Here is a 17695-nt window from a genome sequence, read left to right as displayed (position 1 = left end):
TGACTCTGGCTTTTTTCTATTCCCTGAGGTCACACTCCCACCCTGGGGAGGAGACAAGCACAGAAAGAAACCCTCCGCTTCTGAGACCCCCAGCTCCTCATCCTCCTCCTGCCCTCTGACCACTTCTCAGGCCCCTCTACGGGCTCTTCTTCTTCTGCCTTCCTTGGGCTCATGGCTTAGTTCACTCTCGATCACAGTCAGGTTGGGGGAGATCATCTGTATGCCCCTGACTCTCCAATCTATATCTCATCCCAAACCTCTCCTAGAGGGCAAACTCATGCACTCAAATCTCTTGATGGGCACCTTCTAGATGGCACCAGAGGACCCCCGAACTCAGCATCCCCAGAGTCCTCCCCCCACAATATTAACCTGTTCTTCCTGCTTCCTCTCAGCTGAAGCACCACGAGCTTAGCAGCCTCATCTAGAAGCCCCAATGTCCTCCTGTTGACTTTCTCTCCCTCTGCGTCCAGCGTCCCCATCTGTCCTTGTGTGCTGCTAAGTCTACCTCGCCTCCTTCTTTACTCACAGCTGCTTGAGCTGACACTCTCATCATTTCATGCCTGAGTTTTTGCTCGCATCATCTCATAATTCTTCTCCTTTCTTCCTTGTTCTTAAATCCATCCTCCAGGCTGGTGCCAGGCCGATCTGGTCAAAACCAAAGTCTGCTCATATTATGACCCAGGACCCAAGACCCCTCGGAGTTGACCTCCAGGAAGCTCTCCCTTCATCTGCAGCCTCACAGCGTATGTTCCGGCAACATTCAAACAGCTGATATCCCCCCAGCCCCGCCATGCCATATACCATGCTCTTTCTACCTCTATATATATATATATATATATATATATATATATATATTTTACTTTAGAAAGAGAGAGAGTAGGGAGAAGGGAAGAAGCGAGGAAGAGAGGAAGGAAGAGAATCTCAAGCAGACTCCCTGCTGCACACAGAGCCCGATGCAGGGCTCCATCTCATGACCCTGGGATCGTGACCTGAGCCGAAACCAAGAGTCAAACCCTTAATCGACGAGCCACCCGGGTGCCCCTTTACCTTGCTTTCTTCAAGCCACTCCTCTACCTAGAATGCCTTTCTCCCCTCTCTTACCCCTTCAACCTACCCAGCATCAGTCCTTTGAGACTCAATCTGAGCATTTCCAGGAAGCCTTCCCTACCTCATTCTGGATTAGGTTCGCACCCGTTTATCTCGTGCCCCGCTGGCTCACAGCACTTGCTGCCTGGGGTTAGGATGGTCAGACCATGTGCCTGTTTTCCTCCTCAGCTCTTTCAGCACAAGGACTGAGGCTTATTTCCCTACTCGCCTCAGCCCTGCACAAGCCTGACACACAGCAGGTGTACATCCCACCCCGGGGCCGCACACCACCCCCACCAGGAATGGAGAAAAAGTGAAGACAACGCCCACTGTGCTGGACAAAAGTGCAGCACCCGCGGGGACAAGGCTTCGTGGTGAGTCAGCGAAGAGGCAAGATCTCCTGCGGCTTAGGGAGGCGGAAGGTAAGGGGTCAGAAGTGTAAGAACAGAGCAACGAACATCTGTCATAATAATCCTGGTGCCTGTGGTAGGAACCGCTGGGAGGCAGGTCCTCATGGCTCTCTCGTGTTTCTTCACGTCATCTGAGCAAAGACACCGACAGCTTTTGTCTCTTTCCAAGGATGTTGTGTAGAAACAGACTTGGTGTACTGAGTCAGTGTTCCCCTCCAGGGAAGAGGACAGATTTCTTTGCTGTGCGGGGCGGGGGGGCGGGGGGAGGGATAATGTTCCCTCTGGGACACAAGCTGACAGGTGTGCTCCCAGGCGCCTCTGAAGGGCTCATGTTTCCTTGGGTTGGGACTCCTCAGCTGTGATCAAGCCCACTATGTGCCCAGCATCGACCTGGGCTGCCCCTGTCTCCACAGCAAGAGGACAGGAGGGGCAGCTGCAGACATGAAGCTCGAGCTTGTGCTGTGTTGTGTTGTGTTGTGTTGTGCTGTGCTGTGTCGTGTTGTGAGGAGAAAAGTCCTCCATCCCTACCTGGAAGGCTCACGTCATCTCCCAGCATCGTATCCATGGAAGCATGGCCGGAGAGCTGGTGAGCCTCGCTCTAATCTAAGACCCTGTACAGCTCTTGACAGCAATAAGGACGAGAAGGGAGAACAGAGACCCAGCAGTCGGGAGAACTAGGTTGAGGTTGAACCGTCTCCACACATGGGCCGGGTCTGCGAGGTTGTCGAGGTAAGCGAGCAGTGGGAACACTGGAAGAGGGAGGGAAGGAGAGGAGAAGGAGCGGAAACGTGGACGGCAGCCATGGGGAGGATTCTTCCCCCATCCATCACGCCTACAAGAGCAATTCTGGAATAACCTGGGGGTTAGTCACTGAAAAGAGGAACGAAATGTTAGGGCCTAAAGGCTCCCCTCAAAATCTTGCTGGCTTTTTCCCTAGTGCTTTTGTCAATTTTTGCTTTTGTTTTTTTTTACAAAGTTAGTGCACAAGGAGCTAAGTCGCTGATCGTTTGTGGCTGGGTACCTCGCCCCTGTGTAGAACTTACACCTGCAATGTGTGGCATTTAACACATTTTCAGTGACAAGGTCATCAGGATACCTTAATACTTTTCTACTAAATGTCATGATTCTGCAGGCAGGTTTTAAGTGAGTACAATTTTTCTCTGCCCCCTTGGCCTCTTAATCTCCAAGTCTCATAAAAGCTAAGTCCAGGAAACACTTACCCTTTTAGTTTCTTGAATGCCCTTGAACACAGAAGCCTCGAGAGGCATTAATGAGCTCTGCCTCAATACCACATGCCCTGAGCATGCCCCTGTTGCAAAAGAACTGTAGGGGGGTCATGCTGGCTCGCCAAATGTGGGGAGACTTGGACTACACGTATTCCGTGAAGCACCCTCGTAATTATTTGAACTTATCAAGACAAACCCCCAACCACACTGATTTTGCCCCTGAATATAGCTTTCCCTTTTTGTTCTTTCACTGTTGTTGTTGTTGTTGTTTTTTAATCTCCTTTTTTCAAGTGAGTCCAATTCCCCTTCCCCTTCCCTACTCATTTGGGTACAGACACCAAAGGACAAAGGATGGCAAGAAGACCTCAAGGAAATCAGCAACAGCTCACAGAAACAGCCCCAAATGGGAGAGAAGAAATGATTTTGCAAAATGTGGCCTTTACTATAAATTGTTCTCTCTGGGTAAGCTCCCTTTATAATGAAAAAAAAAAAAAAAATCTTGTATCAGTTTCCTTGGGAATTGCCAGTAGCAGCTTGGGATTCAATACACAAGCTGATTCTTCTCTGCCAGCCAGGCTTAGGTTCCTCAGAAAAAAAGAGGTGGGCAGAGAAGGGAAAATAGTACAAAGCTTTACCTGAAAACTAAGGAATAACTCCTCTATCAGTGGAAAGGATTCTTTTTTTTTTTTCTTTAAAGATTTTATTTACTCACTTGAGAGAGAGCGTGCGAGCGCATAAGCAGTGGGAAGATGCAGAGGGAGAGGGAGAAGCAGGCTCTGCTGAACAGGGAGCCCGATGATTCGGGGCTCGATCCCAGGACACTGGGAATCATGACCTGAGCCAAAGGCAGATGCTTAACCGACTGAGCCACCCACGTGCCCTGTCAGAGGGAAAGATTCTTGATTTAAAAAAGTGATGAGTGAATTGGGGGAAATCAGAGGGGGAAACAAACCATGAGAGACTGCGGACTCTGAGAAACAAACTGAGGGTTTTGGAGGGGAGGGGTAGGGGGGTTGGGTGAGCCTGATGGTGGGTATTAAGGAGGACACGTATTGCATGGAGCACTGGGTGTGATGCATAGACAATGAATCTTGGAACACTGAAAAGAAATAAAATAAAATGAAAAAAAAGATAAAGAAAAAAATAACGATGCAAAAACTGAAAAAAAAAAAGTGATGAGTATACAAATTCTCTGCCAGTATTTTTGACAATGATCCTGAAAGAGCCACGATTATATAGGTCATTAGCAATCTAAAAATTCTCGAGGAGGGGGCAGGGGAAATCACCACCCTGAATTCCCAAAACTAACAGACTTTTTAACTCCAGAGTCTCACAAAAGGGAACCCAACCTTAAATCACTGTGAGACCAAGAGGGAAATTCATTCTTTGTGAAAACAGTCACCATCTTCCTGCCTATCAGCCCACTGGCTGCTAATCAAGCCAGCCTGCTGCCCTCAGGCTCTGTCCCAGATGGCATATCCGGCCTCGTCCCAACTCACTCCATTCCTGTTTTCTCTCTATCCTGTTCTTAAAAGAAGTCTCAAACTTCAGATCCTAATCTTGTCCTTCCAATTTTCCGTTTTCCTCCAACAATTCTGCACAATTCTGTGAAATGAGCATACCAGCAACAAGTTTACGGGGTTGTGGTATGACCTCAGAGGTGATGATGGGAAGTAACGTTTACCCACTGGTTTCTGGGAGCCAGATATTACGCTCACTAATGCGGGAATTCACATGTCTGGTTCTCACAGCAACCCTAGGAAGTAGATATGATTCTCCCCATTTCACAAAATGAAGAATGGAGGTTATACCTACCAAAGCTCCTGCAGCTCACAAGGGGAGGGACTAATGATAAATCGGAAACTCTCCCTGATGTCAACTGCTCACAGGAGCTGGAAGGAGGGGAGTAATCCTATCCTTAACCTCTGGCCCAAAAGGGGAACAGGGAGGCCATTGAATGAATTGGTCTAAAGCGCAAAGGGCTTGAGGCCAAGTCTGTGTCCAAGTCTTTGAGGGAGAATGAAAAGTTCAAAGGATAGGATTAGGGTCACAACAGGAAAATGAGCGTTTGATTCAGGGCTGGAGGGAGGCAGGACAGGAATGAGAGCACACTGCCTCCTACCTGAAGCTACTCTTTGATTTCGCAGCCCATGATGTCTCAGTATGCCTGACAGGTCTTTCCAGCACATGGTTTTGGGTACCTCAGTTTCCCCCGGTCTGAAATATGACCACCTAGTCTTTGAGGAAGTCTCTAGGATGCTCCAAATTGAGTATTATGTTGGATTATCCTGGCTTATTCTCAAAGCGCGATGACAGTCCAGAGTGGTTTTTCCATAGCCGTGACTGACAAACAAAAACTGCACTTTATTAACCAGAAATTCTCTTGAACCCACCATAGGAAATGAAGTCCAAAATGATGTCAGCTGTCAGATGTGATTAGAATAAGAAAGATGGGAGTTGTAGGAAGGCATTATGGAGGAGGCCTGCCTCAGCATTGCCCACCTCATATCACTTTCCATGGAGCCCTAGAACCATCTCTCTAGTACCTTTCTCTCCATATTATCCCTCAGTTTGGAACCACCCAGAGGCTCCCCTAGAATGAGATCCACATCCCTTTATATGGGCTCTATCCCTTTACAAGGCTCGTCATGACCGTGGCCACGGCTGACCCTCATCTTCGCCCTCAGACTGCTGACTTCACATACTCACTTTTTCTTATATATTATGTACCCATAGGACTAGGTGGTGAGCAACACCAAACCCAGCCTTGGCCTTCAGCCCTACATACTAATGAAGGGAAGCTATCAAACCAACAGATGTGAAATTACATGTGTGATATGTGCGATGGAGGAGAATTTCACAATCATATAATTGTGAAATTATATGATAGAATTTTGCTGGGCAGGAAGGTCAGGGAAGGCTTCCTCAGTGAACTGACTCTGGAGCTGCTATCTGAAGGATTAAGGTGTCAACTCAGTGAAGACAGTCCGGGCAACAAGACCATGGCAGGAGACATCATGAGGAGAAGACAACTGTTCTATCCCAAAGGCAAGAGGGGCATGGTAAGGATGAGAGAGGGAATTAGAAAAGCACTAATTCTTTTAGTGCTTTTCTAAAAGCTCTTTAATCCAGGGATGGGGGTTGGAGAATGGGTGCCAGGAAGGGTGGTTATGACTGGATTACCATTTGGCTACGATGAGAAAACGAGACTGAAAGGATTCCAAGTAGACCAAAGTAAACACAACTGTAGCCCAAGAAAGAGAGGACTCCATCTTGAATTTAAGTGATAGAAATGCAAATGGTCAGACAAAATTGGCAACACCTACTGATGGACTTGTTATGAGGGGTGGGAGAAGGAGGTGTCATGGATGTTTCTGGATCTCTGGCTTCCACACCTGGATCGGTGATTATGCCAGCAGAGAGACCCAGTGTGCAACAAGACCAGGTGTGCATGGAGTGGGGCAGATTGGGACCCACAATCCACCTTAGCCTTCCCTAGACTGGGTGCTCTTTTATTCTTTTTTTTATACTCATGACAACTCAGTTTGAAATTTTCTATTTTGCGTTTTTGGGCATCAGAGTTGAAGCATCTCAAAATGAGGAAATGAGACTTATACTCATATTTGTATCCTCAGAGACCAACACAGTGTTTGACATACAGTTAATATACCATAATTCTCTTGATTTGCAGATGGAGAAAAATGGTGTATGGAGCAATGATGTCACTTCTTCAGAGTGACCTTCTGGATGAGTGCAAAGTGAGACTAGCACTGAGGTCCCCTTGCTCAAAGGAGGAGACCCTCCCAATACCTCAACTGTACTTTCTGCCTCTGGCTGCTACCCTGATGTCAGTTAGGGCTGGAATCACAGTTGCTTGTTGTGGTTGGGGCTGCTCGTTAGTCAAAGATGTGAAGAATAGCTTGAGTCATGATCTGGGAATCAAGAAAATGAGAACTGCAAATTGTAGCTCTTTGATGAGCCAGCAATGCTCTTGTGCAGTTATGGACCTTGTAGATTCTATGTGAGCCTGGATGAGGAAGATATTTGGCAAGTAAAAGGAAGACAGTCATGGTTTTCATTTTTTTAGCAAATCATTTTGTGCCCCTACTCTTGCAAAATGAGAACAGGAAGAAGAAAAACAATATTACTGTGAGGGAGTCAGAGAGTAGCTGCCAATCAAGTTCTTTCAAGGGATTCTGTTGAGGTTGCTTCTAGGCAACCAACTTGAACAGTGGAAACATACCTAAGGTAAAAGAACCTACAGCGATACCCCATCCCTCAAATACAGACAGGCCCAGTAGGTGACCCATAAGCCCCAGCTGACCAATAGGTAACTGAACACACACAGTTACCAAAAAAGGAAAATTTCTTATGTTCCCATTCCTCCTCAGCTTCCTCCTTAACTACAGTCCCCCACACTGTCTCGTGGCGGACAGTCTCTCCCTTGCTGTCCTTCCTGCTGCTCCTTGACAGAGGATTCTGTAAACTTCCATCTTTTTCATTCTGTCTCAAGTGAATTCTTCCACTGCCACACTGCTGGCCTCCATCCAACTGGGTCGCCCAACATTTGGTGGCCCCCACATCCGATCAGGAGACTTCCACAGCCTCCAAGTGGCATTGTTCCCTGGGGAGGGAGAGATGTGGAGTTCTCAGGGGCCTGATCCATGGAAGGCGCACTTTGACAATCTGACTAGCACTACCACAGGGACTGCAGAGGGGAAAGGTTTTTCCTTGGCTTTTTCTTTTCTTTTTTTTTTTTTTGTCTGAAAACCCTAAACTTCTACACATTCTGCAGTGAAGCATGCATATAGGAGAGACTATTACACAATAGTGGATATTTGTCTTCCAAAGCATCAAAGTATAACTTTTACAAAGCTAAAAAATGTAATTCTCATACAAATATATAGTGAACATGTTACAGATGTATTTAACTGATTAATAAGAAGACAGACAAGATGTCCAAGCTGGTTTAAAGGCAGATACAGGAAAGTGATGCCACTTTAGCTGGTGAAACTATAAAGGAAAAATACTGGAATCAGATTGCTAAATTAGATACAAAATTAGTCAACAGGCCAATAAAACTGGAACATTCAGAGTTACCTTCTCTGTTAGACACGGATTATTTTTACCTCTTCTAGACAAAAACCATTTGTACCCTGTCAGTTTTCTGCATGTTCATACTTCACTTTACTGTGTCTAGGACCTACTCAATAGCACATAATAATCAGGCAAAATTGTATTCCTGTTGAGTCAGACAGGTCATGTTAGACATTGAAAAGATACATAGCTTTTGTCTGGCTTGGTTTCTAAGTCTTAGAAAAATTTTCATAACAAAAGGTTCACAGGAAGGAAAATAATACACCTGTCAGTATTCCACGATACCCAAGGTGTGCCTTCAGTGATTCACGAAGTGCGGGGTAGAAAGGGAAAGAAGAAGGAAAATGGATCCAGACTCTGGATATTATTGTTTTCAGTCTTCTGAGGATGAAGGGCCAGAAAACAGTAAATCCTGCCTGGAGCCTTCTGACCTCAGGTTTCTTGAGGAGGGAGACTTGAATGAGGCCATTCTTCACATGTTTCACTGCTGGGTAAGGTCAGTAGATTGCAAAGGCATTTCACCAGGTTGGAAGGTTCATGCCTTCATTGAATGTCACTTCATTAATTCATGTCCCAGGCACTGTGTTAGGTGCTGGGGATACAGCCAAGAATAAAGAAGGAATTTACATCACGATGGTGGCTAAGGCAGCCAAGAGAAGAGTAAACAAATACACAGAAGAGCAATGAACTGTGCAAGAAGTACAAATAAAGGAAGAAAACTTTATTCTGTGATGGAGAACAGCAAGTGGGGTGGGCTTTGAGTCGGATGGTCACTGCGACTTCTCTGGAGAGGCAGCATTTGAACGGAGGTCTGACAGGTGCCAGAGAACAGGCCAGCCATCAGCAGAGCCAAGGGACGGGTGTTTAGGGCATTGGGAACCATAAGTGCCTAAGCCATGAGGCTGAAGAGGGCCGTGTATGTTCCAGAACCTACCTGACATCCAGGGAGTTCAAGGTGGGAAACAAGGTAGAGAGTGACAAAAGGAAAGACCAGAAAGGGTGATGGAGGCATGATCGTGAAAGTCTCAGCAAGGCATGGTAGAAATTTTTGATTTTGTTCTAAAAACAACAGAAAGCTGTTTTAACAGTTTTGTACAGTGGAGCAACTCAATTTTCATTTAAGATTATCAATCTAACTGCTACATAGAGAAAGGATTATGGAGGGCAAGTCTTAAAACAGGAAGACCATTTGGGAGTTCCCTTGAGTACGATTACAATAAGGCCTAAAGCAATGCAATGACTGTAGAGATCATGGACAGTGGATGGTCTCCAGATGTATCTTGAAGGTAGCATTGTAGACCCTGCTGTTAATTGTGGAAGATAAGGAAAGGAGGACTCGAATGACTACTAGGCCTGTACGTGGTTACCGAGGTGGGTAACACGGAGGGTTGTAGCCTGGGTGGTGGCAGAATTGAGATGATCTGGATAGGGAGCAATCAAGAATGCAAGAATGTCACCGTGGGCTTACTGAGTTTGCAAGTTTGGGTGGGCTCTGACACACCCAGGGTGACATGGCAAGGAGGCAACAGGATGGGAGTCTGGAGTGTAAGTGAGGAAGAGGTCTGGGCTTGAGGTAACAGCCGAGTCTCACCATGTAGAAGACATGTGAGTCTCTGAGAACAGATGCCATTTCCAAGAGTAATCTTGGAGAGACAGAGAGACAAGACAGCCCAGAGTGGAGGGGTATATATTAACATGCAAGAGGCAAATAAACAGGATAAGGGTTCGACATGTCCACGTCCCTCTTAACTTTTACTGAAACCACACAACCATTTCATAATTTAGTCTTATTCATTGTGGACATTCTAAGCCACTGCTGTAAATCTGATTTGTGTGTTACTAGACTAAACGACTGCCAGGTGAGTCCAATGATGTCTCTCTCAGAAATGTTCTCCATCTCCCACTTGACAGCACAAAATTCCCAAGAAAATAATATAGAAATATCACTGTCCTTCTCAATGGGCTTCTAAACAGCTTCCTGGTGTCTCCTTTCTTGTCCATCAAGAGCTGCCCTGAAAAAAGCAGGTAGGGAGTACAAGGATATAGGTCAGAAGAGTGGAGAGAAACTTCCCCTTACCTCTTCTTCTTCAAGTAGAATGAGCCGAACCACAACAATGTGAATGGCATTGCCGATGCTTGGGTTATGGAACAACCCAGTGACCTAGAGTCAGAAACGGAAAACCATTAGCTCACATGAATAGACAACTGATAAATGCCAGAGGAGGGGGAAAAGAGCGTTGTGATACACTTCAAATAATGTCGTCTTAGAGGTCAGGAATTCTGGGGGGAGTACAATGAAGAGTGAGAGATATCCCTGGCCCCATCCACATCATGATACTGAAAGGCAACATTTTTAAGATGACAGACCGGCTGTGTCCTTTCTTCTCTTTGACCCTTTCCTTGACCCAGGTTCTTTCTCTCTTTTATTATCAGTTCTGGAGGAAAACACCGTTCCCCATCTTGACAGGACTAATACTCTCTCTGGGAAGGCAGAAACATCAAGAATGTGAAAGAGAAGTCTAGAATCAGGGGTCATTAACTTTACTCCAATTCTAACTACCTTGAGGAAATCACATTCTAATTCTTTGCCTGAGTTTACTTACCTGTGCACTCACATAAAGTGGTGAGACAAACTCAAACTAAAAGGACTGAGTCACTTGAGAAATACCTAGCAGAAAATGGGTGATACATTCCAAATTTCCCTAGGATACACTTTTTTAAGAGACAGACAAATTGGTCCTGAATTTCCACCCTTCCTCACTTAGGCAGGGAATAGGTTCAGATATCTATGGAAAGAACAAAACAGGTCTCTCTTATTTTTGGAGGGTGACACCTGTCCCCTGGCTGTGTCTTCCTACCCCACAGTCTGACTTACCATGTTCATGATGGTGAGGATGTAGGACTCGACGCTGTCGCTCCCATGATACTCAATCATCTTTGTGTCAGCCACGACCAGCGTCTCCACCCAGCGCTCTTTGCTGATGGACCGCCGAGACAGGCTTCTCCTGGGCCACTGGCTCCTCTCCCACTCTTCTCGCTGTCGCTCCAGCTTCTGGGAGGTGGCAAGACCATCTAAACATTAAACAGGAGACAGTGGGCTAACACTGTGTATCTCGCACATCCTACCTACCTATGTTTTAAGGATGCAAGGCCGTAAGTTTAATTTACGTTTAACAATGTAGGAACGCAGTGTTCTCATATACACGTCTGAAATGGAGGAAGGGACTGAGTTGAATGATTAGGACCAAGATAACGGAAATCTGTATCTTATAGAGAGGTTCAAAGTACTTCTTTGAAATAAGTATTACCTATTTCATTAAACAGGTCCCTCACTATCAAAAAGGTGTTATAATAAAAATTGGGAACTTTTTCTTCTCCTCCTCCTCTAAATTATTCAGTGCCTACTATGCGCAAAGCAGTACGAGGTTTTGTTGTTTTTTTTTTTTTAAGATTTTATTTATTTATTTGACAGACAGAAACCACAAGTAGGCAGAGAGGCAGGCAGAGAGAGAGGAAGGGAAGCAGGCTTCCTGTGGAGCAGAGAGCCCGATGTGGGGCTCGATCCCAGGACCCTGGGATCATGACCTGAGCTGAAGGCAGAGGCTTTAACCCACTGAGCCACCCAGGCGCCCCAGTACAAGGTTTTAAAACACCAAGTTGTTTATCCTCACAAGCATTTGAGGGATGTACTTCTAACTCTGTTTTGCATATGGGAAAATTTATGTTCAAAATGCCTGGTTCAATAATTTCCCCAGAGTCACACAGCCCACAAGGTCCAGAAGATCCAAGGTTTTCTATGCCCTAAAATCATGCATTTTTCATATACTCTACATTGTAGTCTCCCACCAAGGAAACGTGCATACAACTGGAGAACATGTAAGCTGGAGAAGCAGCTGCATGTCCTTTAAGAAGGCAAAAGGTAGAGAGCATGACGGTTCTGCTCTGTAACCCTTTCCACTTGCTCACTTTCACTGTCTGTATGAGGTCAGAACACACGGAGGAGTAGTTACCCCCCCCCCAAAAAAAAGAAGAAGAAGAAGGAAGAAAGAAAGAAAGAGACATAATCATAAGATCCTCTTAGATTGATGGATCCTTGTCATCTGAAGAAGCTTCAGCAGTCATTTAATCTGACTTCCTTCCTGAGCCAGGAATCCTCAAAAGCTGTATTTCCTAAGTGATGCAGCCTGGAACATTAGGTATTAAGAAGAGGTCTGAAACTACAAGTCCCAAGATCAAGAGAGCTTGGGAAGAGTGTACTGACTTCCCTGCTTACACTGCAGTATAGCTAGTTATTTATAAGCTGGCAGAATTCTAGATTCAACATGAAAATGTAACTGTGAAGGAATAAACTCTTTCTAAACACCTTCAGAAATGGAGAACTCACCACCGAGGACCTAGAGGCTGTGTAAGATGCCTTTCATGATGTCTCGGGTGAAGGATGAAAGCCCTCAGTTATTCACCATTTTCTTACTTAAGCTAAGGAAAGGCTGTCATTGGAGTCCTACCAACATCTCAGCTTGCTGGGACTCATTATTCTGCTTGGTTGATTATTAAATTTTTGGTTTTCTTCATCGTCTTTTGCCCCTAGCTGCCTCTTCCATGCTGGTCTTCATTGGGAGAAATGTATCAGCACATTTCTGTCGGAGGATGAGGAAGGGAAAGAAAGCGGGTGGGATTTATAGCTGCTGAGTGACACAGATGACTGAGACACAGATCCAGGTCTCCCTTGTAAAGAAAGGCTCCTCCTCAGGAGGATGCAGTCCAGACCAGCAGGATGACCCAGGCTGAAGATTAAATGAAACATCGAGCTTTGAGATAAGAGAATTAAGTGGCAAATCCATTTATTTTCTACATTTGAGAATAGTTAAAATCCTGCTTTGGTTCATGACAATGATAATATCATCATGACCTCTACTAGAAAAAAGCAAATTGCAATCTCTCTTTTTGGCACTTGTCACAAGAGCAAAGCGGTCCATGATTGCATCAGATATAATGTCCCCTAGGATTATAATTCATGTTTCCTGAGTTCTCCCTGCCTTGAATTACTTTGTCAAGTGTGTGATATCTGAGAAGGCTAAGGAAAAATGCTGTATTTAGTGCTTCCAGTGACTTTAGACTATTTAGGAAACAGATTCTTCTTTTTTTTTTTTTTTTTAAGATTTTTATTTATTTATTTATTTGACAGAGAGAGAGAGAGATCACAAGTAGGCAGAGAGAGAGGGGAAGCAGGCTCTCCGCTGAGCAGAGACCCCGATGTGGGACTCGATCCCAGGACCCTGAGATCATGACCTGAGCATGACCGAAGGCAGCGGCTTAGCCCACTGAGCCACCCGGGTGCCCCTAGGAAACAGATTCTTACAACACATAGGGAGACTCTACACTCTGCAACATTTCCTATTTTACAAAAAACATTTTTGTAAGTTGAATACACTATTTTGTAAATATAGTAGGGCTGTAACTCAACACTCGTCACTGAGCCTGGTGTCTTCTGACATGCAGTAGGTGTCCGCTGAACGAGTATATGGATTTCTTCACTTAATATCTATTTGTGGGGCTGAAGGGTCACATAGGGCATTAAATAAAACCAAGAGAAGTATTCAGATTCTAGGGAGTCTAATCTAATCTTCACCATTCATTCATTCCAACTTCTATATTTTTCTCACCATGTCTACCCACCTCCAACCCCTAATCCCCAAACCAGAATGTCAACAACAATTGCACACGCATCAAAATCCGGCAAGTTTTGTTTGCTGAAGGAAACATTATTCTGGAGGAAGGTGCCCTCTTGCCTCTAACAGATGAGGGAAGCCACAAAGTAATAAGGCCTTCCCATTTCAGCTCTCAGATTTCTCAGAAGTTCAGAACAGAAAATGTAATTTGGAGTAATTTTTTTCTTTTATCTGCTTTATTGTGTTTTCTATGTTACTTTTATAGTTGGAAAAATAAACTTTAAAAAATGCGATGAAGGCCCTTCACTTTTATTTTCCTCGCAATTTATAATTTAACAGCAGCATTTTTCTGAGTCTTTTCACCAGTTCTCTCATTAATATTTGTCCTTTCAACCAAGTAGCCAAAAGTTATTCTCCCCAACCATCTATAATGCTTCCCTAGCAACAGCAATCACACAGTAAATGACATAAGTAAGAAAGATCTCACACAATGCATCCATTCATTCATTTTCTGGCTCGCCAAAGGAAGACAAAGAGACCAGGATGGGGGAAGATAGAAAATTATGGAGGAAAAAAAGGAATTTCTCCTTCTGTGTAAGCAGCCAGCCATTCCTCTATGAAGGTATGTGGTGGCAAAGAGCTTCTAAAACAGGAAACAGCATTTCCATCACAGAACTAGAGATGCATGAAGTACAAAGGGAGACACTGAACTCAGCCAGATAGACACACCTCCTGGGATACTGGAAAGAACATTACGATCCAGGGAAGCCCAGGACAATTCGTAGCCCATCAGCCACATGTAGTACTAGTGCACCTGAAATGTGCTGTACGTGTCAAGTATACCCTGCATTTCTTTTTGTTTTTTATTTAAGTTCAAGTTAGCTAACATACAGTGTATTATTAGTTTCAGAGGTAGAATTTAGGGATTCATCAGTTGCATACAACCCCAGTGCCCTCCTTAATGCCCGTCACCCAGTTCCCCATCCCCCTACCCACTACCCCTCCAGCAACCCTCAGTTTGTTCCCTAGAGTTAAGGGTCTCTTATCGTTTGCCTCCTTCTCTGATTTTATCTTATTTTATTTTTCCTTCCCTTCTCCTATGTTTATCAGCTTTGTTTCTTAAATTCAACATACGAGTAAAGTCATATGGTACATGTCTTTCTCTGACTTATTTCACTTAGCATAATACTCTCTAGTTCTATCCACGTCATTGCACATGGCAAGACTTCATTCTTTTTGATGACTGAATAATATTCCATTGTGTGTGTGTGTGTGTGTGTGTGTGTGTGTATACCACTTCTTTTTTATCCGTTCATCTGTTGATGGACATCTGGGCTCTTTCCATATTTGGCTACTATGGACATTGCTGCTTTAAATAATGAGGAGCACATGTCCCTTCAGATCACTATTTTTATATCTTCTGGATAAATACCCAGTAGTGTGATGGCTGGGTCGTAGGTTAGCTCTATTTTTAACTTTTTGAGGAACCTCCATGCTGTTTTCCAGAGTGGTTGCACCAGCCTGCATTCCCACCAACAGTGTAAGAGGGCTCCCATTTCTCTACACCCTCTCCAACACCTGTTGTTTCTTGTGTTGTTCATTTTAGCCATTCTGACTGGTGTGAGGCAGTATCTCATTGTAGGTTTGAGTCAACACACTCTGGATTTCAAAGAATTAGTATGAAAAAAAATAAAGTATCACGTTAACAATTTACATTAATTATGGGTTGGAATAAATATTCTGAAATATTGAAATAAATATTCTGATATCTTGGGTTAAGAAAATTATTAAAATTCACTTTACCTGTTTCTTTTATTATTATTATTATTCTTGGCTGCTACAAAATTGAGAATTACATGTGTTGTAGATTGGATTTTTATTGCACAGAATTGGTTTAGAGCTCCAGACACTTGGTTATTAATCCAGGGTCTCTTAATTATTTGTCTAAAGTCTGCCTCACAGAATTGTTGTAAGGAAGAAGTACTTTATGATGTGGGGTGAGCGCCAAGCACATAACCGCCACAGGCCAGAGCGGTAACAAGTGTTATTTTGTTTTCCTTCATCTTATTTGCAACTTATGATATGATACTTATTAATAGGTGAAAACCTTAGTTCCTCAGTTATGCTTGGGTAATTTCACGACTGGGGAGAGCCATGATTTTAACCGGCCCGGCTGCCTCATCCTTGCCCTCTCCTTATAAAATATCTTGGCTCCTCACACACTAGAGCAAAACGACAAGGAAACATCATTCAGAAGCAAGTAATTTTACCTATTATTTTTTCCATTTTTTTTTTTAAAGGAGAGAGAGAGAGACCAGATAGTACTGACTCTTAGATTCATTCTAAAAAGTGACTTCCTGGGGCACCTGGGTGGCACAGTCAGCTCAGGTGGCAATCTCTGGGGTCATGAGATCGAGCCCCACATCAGGCTCTGAACTCAGCAAAATCTATTTGAGTTTCTTGCTCTCTCTCTCTCTCTCCCTTCCTCTGCCCCTCCCACTCGTGCTCACTCCCTCTTTAAAATAAATAAACAAATCTTTCAAAAGAAATAAAAAGTGACTTCCCATCCTTCGACAGATGAGCAGATGAACAAAATGTGGTGATACACCTGTGTACGATGGAATGTTATTCAGCATCCTGACACCTGCTACATCAATGAAACTTGAGGACGTTATGCTAAGTGGAATAACCAGTCACCAGGGAACAAAGACTGTATGATTACATGTACCTGAGGCACCTGGAGTAGTCAGATTCGCACAGACAGAAAACAGGATGGCAGTTGCCAGGGCTGCGGGCGGGGTGGGGGGGGGCAGGGTAGGAGGAGCTATTGCTTGACTGGCAGAGAGTTTCAGTTTAGAAAGACGGAAACAGTTCTGGAGATGGACAGGGAGGGCTGAGGGCTGCACAACAAAGCGAATGCACATGAGGCCCCTGAAATGCACCCTTTGATAATGAAAATGGTACATTTCATTTTATATCAATTTTACCACAATTTAAAAAAATTTTAAAACAGGTAACTTTCATGGTAGATGGTGGATGTTGAAGCGAACACAGATCAACTCAACATCTCACACTTTCTGTCACCACGTCAGCCAGCCCCAGAGTGACCTTCAGGTCCCTAAGGAGACTCACTCACCAATCACTGTTTCACAATCACTGAAGTGTGTTTATTCAGGCGTTAACATTTCAACAAGCAGAGCTGTCAAAGTAAGACATTTCTAAGTAAACTCACATTTTAGTTGGCCAGAAATCCCATTCTCCAGCACATTACAGTGAAACGCAGTTTGGCAGTAACATAGGTTAAAAGTTTTCTCTGAACCTTTCCAGGACTCTTGATTGCAGCCGGGCTCTTCCTGCCCCTTGTGACTCTGTCCCCCTGTCCTAGGGCTACAGTCATCTATCAACGCAAGACAAGCTGGTCTTGGCTGAACCTTCATGCCTCTGCCCACTTCTGCCCTCTTGAGGCTGTTTTCTAGGCAGCTCTTTCTGGCTTGATACTGTCAACCTGACATGTGTCCTCGTAGATCCTCTTGCTTTGTTGGACTGTCTGTCAAGCCTATGATTTTTCCCTCTCTAATCCACCTAACTCCTTGTTTGCCCAGGAAGGTGACTCTGTTGTGCATCTACCAAACGTAACTCCTCTCTCAGATGTTGCTTTGAGCCTCCCAGCTTTACAAAGAGAAACTCTAGAATTTTCTCTTCTCAAAGATGGGGTAGTAAATTCAATATGTACACAGATCTTCCTTGACATGCAATGGGGTGATGTCCCAATAAACCCACTGTAAGTTGCAAATATCATTTAGTCTAAAATATATTTGCTACACCTAGCCTACTAAACGTCATGGCTTAGCCTAACCCACCTTAAACATGCTCAGAGCACTTATGCAAACCTACAGTTGGGCCAAATCATCTAACACAAAGTCTATCCTAGAATAAAGCATTGACTAGCTCATGTAATTTTACTGAATAATGTACCGAAAGTAAAGAACAGCATAGTTGTATGGGGACAGAAGGTTGTAGGTGTATCCCTTGTTTCCCTCAGGACCGTGTAACTGACTGGGAGCTTTGCTTCCCTAACGACCCCCATATTGAGACAAATAGAGACAGAGGCAGAGAACCTTAGCCCAGGAAAAGATCAAAACTCAATACTTGAAGTACGGTTTCTAGTGAATGCACACTGCATTCACACTATCATAAAGTCAAAAAA

General features: G+C 44.3%; 1 protein-coding gene across 1 annotated transcript in view; it reads right to left on the bottom strand.

Moving 5' to 3' along the window:
• ADAMTS12 (ADAM metallopeptidase with thrombospondin type 1 motif 12) overlaps positions 1–17695 on the bottom strand; it is a 291803-nt gene that overhangs the window by 121411 nt on the left and 152697 nt on the right. Inside the window, exons 4-5 of the mRNA XM_080803336.1 lie at positions 10695–10891; positions 9897–9980 (exon numbers count right to left, since the gene is read on the bottom strand). Of these exons, the coding sequence (XP_080659462.1) occupies positions 9897–9980; positions 10695–10891 (281 nt within the window). The remainder of the gene's footprint in view (positions 1–9896; positions 9981–10694; positions 10892–17695) is intronic.

The sequence above is a fragment of the Martes martes genome (assembly GCF_963455335.1).
Source record: "Martes martes genome assembly, chromosome: 5".
NCBI lineage: Eukaryota > Metazoa > Chordata > Mammalia > Carnivora > Mustelidae > Martes > Martes martes.
The sequence above is the reverse complement of the archived record's forward strand: the minus strand, read 5'-3'. Positions and strand labels throughout refer to the sequence as shown.